Genomic DNA, 8,233 nt, shown 5'->3' with positions numbered 1-8,233 from the left:
ACTCAAGTGCATTAAGCAGAAATTATGAAATGCTGATAAAGTTGCATAGTCAAAAAGGATTTTAGTACTGCATGTTTCAGTTGCTGAATGAGGGTTATGAACTGCTCAGTCCAGTTTTTGTAGGATCATATTTGTAATGGAAGCAGCATGAGAAACTCAGCTAAGCCAACACAGCTAGGATCAGCTCCCAGCAGCATGTCCTACCTGATCAACCTGGTCTACTTCCTGGAGAAAAACAGACGAGGGGAAATCAAGGAGAACGAGAGAAAGAAACTTGTAAACAATCATGGTAGTTTAAAAAAATCAAAACACTAACATGAAGGTACAACATGAGGTACGACACTTAATTAGTCCCAAATTATTTGACATAAAGGGTTGGTTTCATACTTTTAACATTGGCACAACAACTGAGTTTTATAGTTTACAAAGATGATGTCATAATAAAACGCAAATGAACATACTGATTTATTTGAAAGATAAGCAAAGGAAGGACTTCCAAACACTTTAAAAAAAAAATGATACTGTGGGCTTACTACTTAAAAGGTAAAGGAGTCCATTCCCCTGAATTAATTATGAGAATGAGAATGAAAAGACCAATAAAAACAACCAAAATAAAAGCTGAAAATTTTAAAAGTGCATAAGGAATTCATATCACAGCTATACTAAAGGGAATGATGTTTTGAAAATAGAATTTAAAAGACTTGCCAAAATTATTCACTGTGATAATTCTTTTCCACCAACAAAGAGTGCTCCAATTTTACACTGAACTTATTCTGAAATTTAAAAGCCTTTTCTAGATGGCAGTGAAAGTCCTCACTAGCAGAAAATAGCAAGGACAAATTAAATTCTCAAAAGCAGTCTGGCAGTACAAGTACCAAAGTCAGAAACAGGCTTCTAAGTCCACACATGGCAAGAGACAGACAATGACTTTGAATAACAACCGAAAAGGACACTTACATTTGTTTATACGTAAAGTGATGATACCAGAGTAACAAAACATTCAGATAAAATGACCTTCCTTATTATTTATTCTTTAGCTTGAACTAGCCCATCAAACTCCTACTGTGCTAATCACTCAAATGTGAAAGAAGTATTTGTGGAAAACTTTTGGCTTTTAAAAACAACTCTAAGGATATTAAAAGACCTTCTCAGTTCCCCTCAAGTTATACTGCAAGGATTTTTTTTTTTAAATCACAAAACCATTTTTTTTTTTTTTAATTTTTCGAGACACGGTTTCTCTGTGGATCTTTATAGATCAGGCTGGCCTTGTACCACAGAGATCCACCTGCCTCTGCCTCCAAAGTGCTGGGATTAAAGGCACGAGCCACCACCACCCATCTTAATTGCCAAGCCATCTAACCAAAGTATTTAACACCAAACTACTAGTTTCTTAGCTGAGTAAAGGCACTGGTTAAGTTAGGAAAACTTTAAAATCTGTAAATTTACTTATAATAACCTTAACAATGAAATCCTCAAATTACCTGCAAATATAAAAGGAGCTGTGCCAATTTTGTCAACTATGGATTGTGAGTAGCTACCAACAGAAAAGTCTGTCCTAAGTGAGATGTCCATTCTCATGCCCATCAACCCTACATCTACACTGTCAAAACTACACACACTCCCAACACCACAGCAGGCTCACCACAAAGCAGGAGGTGCCTGATAGCCAGACACCAGAGCCTGTGGGAGGCAGGAGGGCTCTCCTCTTGGCACCAGAGAAACATTCTAAAGGTAGAGCTGCACACATACACTGTGTGAATTTCATTCCAATAAATTAAAGAGAATTCAAAGAAAACTGACCATCACCTCAGCACGTTCACACAGTGACTAATTTTAAGATGATTGTGTTACCAACATACAATTTATCTTCATTTACTCCACAATTTCCAGAAAGAAATTTTTAAAAAGTTTTTAATTTTCTTTTGACTTTAAAAGCTATGCATTTTATTTCAAAAAAGAATCCCAGACTATAAAGGCAAACTTGTAACTAGACCAGGAATGTCATAGAAATCAACAAGAAGGCCCCCTTTCCCGCAGGCTTGCTGGGCAGACACTCACCTGAATTACCCCTTCCATCATGCTCACCATCTTGTTGACAACAGCAATGGCCTTATGTGTGCGCTCTGTTGGACTGATGTCGGGCCTGTGCTGGCTGGACAATACATACCGGCACGCCATGTATAACACATATGTAGGTGACAACTTAAAATGGACGGTAGAGCTATTGGTATAGTTAATAATGGCAGATAAAAAAGAATCTTCAGCTGTAAAAAGAGTTTAGAAAAGAAGAAAAATAAACAAAAAGTATGAACTGGAGACAAACTGAACAAGAACTCATTCATTAGTAGTAGAATCTAAAGTGACTCACAGCTTTCCCTGAATTCAATGCTGGCAGGCAGTATCAGTTCAGGCCCAGTCCCATCCTGAGTTCTAAAAGAAAAACTGACATCACTTAAATTGCCTTAAAGTAGAGTCAACAGGTAAAAATGTCACGCTTGTTTCCATATGGTGTTTTGAAGTGTTAAATCAGACACAGCACAGTCTCTAGCCTCTTCTGTTAACCTAGTCACACATTCAGATAATGGACAGGATTCCTTCAAGGACAACTTCTAGTGTGAGGGTATAAGACACACATGTCTGGATTATTAATGAGCACCACATGCTGAAGACAAGGATCTAAACCACTCAGCTCTGGTAACAGTGAACAGATCGTTTTCTAGTAATTTACAGACCAGCTAACTGAAATATTCTTTTCCATTGGCAAAGAGGTTCGTTCTCATTATCTTACCTTTGCCAAGCATGTAAAGATGAATAAAAAGAAAGGAATACCAAGGGACTGGAGGAAATTGCCTATCGGTTAAAAAAAGATGCTGAGAACAGAATTTGGATTCCAGCACCCATGTAACACACTTATGTACATACACACACACACACACACTCACTCACTCACTCTAAATCTAAAGAAAAAATAACACAATGTAAGTTAACACAAACAATCATCATTTTAAAGCAAAATTCTTTCCATTAAATTATATTATTCCAAGTTTACTTCAGTCTGTAATTTAGCAATGAGTTTACCTTAAGAATTTAGGAAAACAGTATGTTTTAAATGCATGATTATTTCAATACAGAACTTAATAATAAAAGAAAAAAAATTCTGAGACATGGTCTCACCATAAAGTCCTGGCTGGCATGGAATTGACTAAGTAGACCAGGCTGGCTTCAAACTCATCAACTCAGAGATTCCCTTGCCTCCAGGATTAACTGTGTGTACTACCTTGCTTGGCTTCCAGTTTCAAATTTTTAAAAGAATTATCTTGGCTGGGCAGTGGTGGCACATGCCTTTAATCCCACCACTCGGGAGGCAGAGGCAGGTGGATCTTTTTGAGTTTGAGGCCAGCCTGGTCTACAGAGTGAGTTCCAGGACAGCCAGGGATACACAGAGAAACCCTGTCTCCAGAAAAAAAATTTTAAAAAAAGCTCCAATAAACTGTAAAAATTAGTCATTTCATTATTTTAACAAATTTAGTAAAGAGTTTATATTAACTGGAAAAAGGGTGAAAAAAAAAAGACTACTGGAGATGATTAAAAGAAAAGCCACTCCCATCACTCAAAAGGATGTTTGTACTTGCTTAAAATTATAATTTTAAACCTATTAATTAAAATGACTAAGATTTTATACTACATCAATTAAGAACTGCTAATCTCAGCAATGTCAATGTGAAAACTGTAGTAGGAATTGGAAGAACGGTTTATGTTTCCATCCTGTCTTAATATCAACAAACAACATCCTTAGTGTAAGTACAACTTTTAGTACTAACCTTACCTTGCAAGAAATTATCAAAATATGTTCTTATAAGAAATAATTTTAATTAGCCTTCACATGGCTAATTAAATTGTGATGTAACAAGAACATATTTACTTGTTTACATGGTCTGTGTCTCCTCTTCCCATTTAGATTCCTATTCTCCATCATACACAGACACATGGCTGCAGTCACTACAATACCAACTCAAGCCAGATGTGGTGGCACACCTTCAATCCCAACCCTTGAGATTAAAGAGACAGGAGGATCTCTGTGAGTTCCAGGCCAGCCTGGCTTACATACTGAGGTCCAAGGCCACCCAGGACTATATAGTGAAGCCCATCCCCAACAAATCAAGAAGAAAACCAATACTGATCAACATTTCACCACAATGGATCCCACAATCTATTACTCTATACCACCCAAAACAAGTATAAACACAGAAAGAAAACTACCTTTTATGACATCCAATAACCACATATATCCTACATGGATAGTCAAAAAACCTACAATATTGTGATATTTGCTGATTACTGGACTGAAGTTATTAATAATCTTGTGATACACAGTGCCCTCTGCTGGAGGATGGCAAAGTAATAAAAGACTTTTTATGGCCTATGACTGGATTGACAATTGACTCTAACCATAGGCATGTCTCCCGCTTCTACCAACCATCTGTTCTGGATCTCTGACAACTTGAAGAATGTCTTCTATAAAGCCCTATGACAGGTCTGCAGTATTCTCAGCTCCCCGCCAATGATATACAGAGTTCACTTGGCCTTTTCTTCTCTCATCTGTGGCCTCCAGGGCTCTAAGTACCACAGTGTCACTTGACAGTGAGCACTGGGACACAGCCTGCTACAGCCATTAAAACAAAGAATCCTGACTTATGAAGGTAACTCATTAGAAGGCACAAAAGAAAACACAGAGCAGAGAAGCACTGTGTCATAAGAAACAAGGCACCAATGTAAGGAAACTAATTCACCCTCGGCTGCCTCAGCAGGGAGACATACCACCTGAGAGTTTGGGACAGAGAATGTCTCTCCAAAATTATTTTTATTTACATATTTTTAATTTCTTCTAGAAATGGATGCAATAATTAATTTTCTCTATAAAAATGATCACATACTAAAATGTCATAAAAACTCTCTTTCTCTGTATGCTATAGAACAGCCGATTTAAAAGGGAAAGTGAAACTCAATGTGTCTGTGTCAGCAAGGCTACCTGTGGCAAGTAAGGAATACAATTACTAAACATTCATTTTATTTTTCTTCAATTCAGTAATACAAAAATATTCATAAGAGCCTGGTAAACTTTGTAAAACTTCTGGCGAAATCTACAAATTCAGCAATCTTTACCCCAAAGCCTCCTCTAAGGGTGTTCACTTCTCTCACAATTAGTCAAAGGAAGTAGTTACCTGCTTTCTCTTCGACGGTAATCCTGATCCTGGTCCAGTCGGATCATTGGCTTCACCATCCCTCGCTCAGCTGTGCTGGAGGCAGAGGACACCCTGTCACTGTCCAGTCTAGTAGTACTCTGTACCAAGAGAAGCCACAGTGCATTAGGAACACCTCACACCCCAATCAGTCAAGCTTTACCCTTAGCACTGCAGGTAGAAATCTCATGTGGGCTGCTATGCAGGGAAGGTGAGGCCACAGAACAGATAATTCAGAAACACAAGTCAGAAGCTCCCAGCAGTGAATATCAAGAGCATGAAGAACACAGCCATTCTGATTTTCAAAGAGCAAGGGAAAACTTTAGCAACAAAATATAAAGACAAACTGATTTTGAAAGAACAGTCATTTTACTTCCCCAAGTTAGAGTCACAAAAATAAAACTGGCCAGCAGATGGCACTATTTTTAGGCTTTAAAACTTAAACGAAACTTATAAATGACCAGTAATGGCAATGGGAAAATAAATTAGGACATGTTTAAGTGCTTATATACTAAAGAATTATTTTTAAATGACTTAAGAAAGCAAAACAAAACAAAAAACACCTGCCCACAATTAACACTATAACATACAGCAGAAAGGTATGTAGATGTACAAGTCTAATAAAGTTGAAACACATAAGTGAACACAAAGGCACAGGCACACCTGCCTCCCTATGATCTCAGCACTCTGGAAAGGGTCCACCCATGTTCTAAGAGTTATCTATATACTATGGATAATGGACTTTCACTTCCCCTCTACCAAGCCTTTTATGTTGAGTACATATTATGAGACATTCTGCATAGCCTCTGAAGTATTTGTGCATCTGTATGTGCCAAAAGTTCTTGCAGCATGACACTATTCAAAGCATTGGAGGAATAACAACAATCCATGAAACAGGATCCCTGTGTCCAGATCACATCCCAGGCCATATCATCAATGAGCAAGCAGAGGTACCAGGTAGTAATAATAATTACACAAAAGTCTTACATGCAGTAGTATGACCTCATCAGGAGGATGGGCTAAGACAAGAAGGGGCCAATCATGTAAAAACAAAGAATAACACCTAGTAGAAGGTAGAAAGAGCCTCATATGAAAGGAGAGGGAGGGAAAGGTACTACTTGCAACACCCCTGGAGGGAGGGAAATCATAGAGTGAAGGACAGGATATGTGGGCTGGAAAGGTACCAGAGGCTTTGACGGCAGGGCTCCAAGATAAACAAATGCATGTCTCTAAAATTCAAGAACAATGACAACCAGCAAGGGCTGCCAGTGACACCTGAGAGGAACTGCTGCTCACAAAAGTCCACTGCTCTTTTGCATGAATGTGAACACCAACAAGTAAGGAGAGGCCATGTGGATGCTACACAGCCAGAGAAATAGGACATGACAGTCCTCATCCAGGAGCTGTGCAAAGGGAAGGAATCAAGGCAACCTGCAACAGACTTCAGTTGGGCAAAGCCATAATTAACAAAAATGGAGGAGATGAGAAAGAAGTAAGTTTAAGGAAAAAAACAAAAACAAAAACAGGGCTGGAGAGATGGCTTAGAAGAGCTTAGTTGTCCTTTGGAAAGAAACAGCACAGAGAGGCAGGGTAGCTAGTCCCAGGAGTGTGTCACTGATTTACCCCGCTATCTGACTGTAGTCTCATGGGGGACAAGTAGCAAGACCAGTACACCGGCTGCCCTAGTAAACTCAAACCAGTTCACATAATTATCAATAAATGAAGGGGCTGCTGTTTCAACTCACCAAGTTTTACAGTGACCGAAATCCAGAAACAGGTCACCAAGATGAAGAGAGAAGTTACTTATATATACAGGAACAAAGAATGACTTAGAGAAGTAAGCAACCAAGGGGAGTAAAGGAGCAAGGGCACATTACCTCAGCATGGTCTGGCCAGAGGTTAGTTGCACAGCAGCAGCACAGGCAATACACACACCCCACTTGAAAGAGAAAGCACTATCTTCTAACTTCAGAACAAAGAGAACAACTGGCTACCTTTCATTTATACCACCAGGTGAGCAGATGTAGCAGAGAGGCTACTGTGAAGTTCAGTCTTTACAAAGGAGCTTCTGTTCTTGGGTGTCCTATAACATCCAACCCACTAGATAGATGATCAGGTCATGAATCTGCAACCACCTACCCTGCTTGCTGGCAATGCTGTCCCACTGTGAATATCTCCTCCCAAATCAAAGGTTGTCTCCTGAATGGCTCTATTGAATGAAAAAGAAACATAAAAATTAAATTTCAACTGATAAGGTAGTATTCTTTTAACACAGCAAGAACAGGTAAGTATTCCAATATTTAAAGATCATTAATAAACTCATTTATTTTGGCACATAGACTCTTTTAAAAAGTCACACTAAATATGTGAGCTTTTTTTTATTAGGAAGTATACCGAGCATTCTCAGGATCCTGTTTTTGGGGCTGGAGAAATGGCTCTATGGTTAAGAGTACTTGCTGTTCTTGGCAGAGAACCGAAGTCCAATTACCAGTACCCATATGATAGCTCCCAACCATCTGTAACTCCAATTTTAGGGGATCTAACACTTTCTTCTGGCCTCTGTAGGCATCAAGCATAGATATGATGTACAAACATACATGTAAGCAAAACACTTGTACACATAAAAAATAATAAAAATTTTAAAATAGTACAAAAATATTTTAATACAAAAAACTTATTAAGAGTAAATATGGCACAAATAAGGAGTAAATACAACATACTGGTTCCAACCTAAGGAGAAAAGAATCCTAAAGGTGCCTGTAAGCCAACAAGAATAAGGTAATGGCTATTTCTAGATTGTTCTAACTTCTGAGAACTACATGGCTTAATTTCAAAGTTTGTTTGATAGACTGAAACAAGTAATGTTGAAATTCAAATCATTTTTCTATTAGAAATTCCTCTGTATAATTCTCTAAGAACATAAAATATCTTACAATGTAAAGCAATACCATACTAAATAATCGTTAACTTTCTGTAATTGTCTCCAAGACATC

At 38.2% G+C, this 8,233-nt stretch overlaps 1 protein-coding gene across 10 annotated transcripts in view; it reads right to left on the bottom strand.

The window, feature by feature from the left end:
• The window catches only part of Afdn (afadin, adherens junction formation factor), a 113,214-nt gene that overhangs the window by 45,078 nt on the left and 59,903 nt on the right, over positions 1-8,233 (bottom strand). For 5 of the 10 annotated variants that reach the window (XM_035440451.1, XM_027401153.2, XM_035440449.1 and 2 more), the window contains exons 11-15: positions 7,380-7,449; positions 5,223-5,341; positions 2,369-2,430; positions 2,059-2,264; positions 205-225 (exon numbers count right to left, since the gene is read on the bottom strand). In XM_035440451.1, the coding sequence (XP_035296342.1) occupies positions 205-225; positions 2,059-2,264; positions 2,369-2,430; positions 5,223-5,341; positions 7,380-7,449 (478 nt within the window). The remainder of the gene's footprint in view (positions 1-204; positions 226-2,058; positions 2,265-2,368; positions 2,431-5,222; positions 5,342-7,379; positions 7,450-8,233) is intronic. The other 5 variants (XM_027401155.2, XM_027401158.2, XM_035440452.1 and 2 more) reach the window with 1 other exon arrangement.

This window comes from Cricetulus griseus, chromosome 2 (genome assembly GCF_003668045.3).
Source record: "Cricetulus griseus strain 17A/GY chromosome 2, alternate assembly CriGri-PICRH-1.0, whole genome shotgun sequence".
Classification (NCBI taxonomy): Eukaryota; Metazoa; Chordata; class Mammalia; order Rodentia; family Cricetidae; genus Cricetulus; species Cricetulus griseus.
This window is presented reverse-complemented; position numbering and strand designations above follow the sequence as displayed.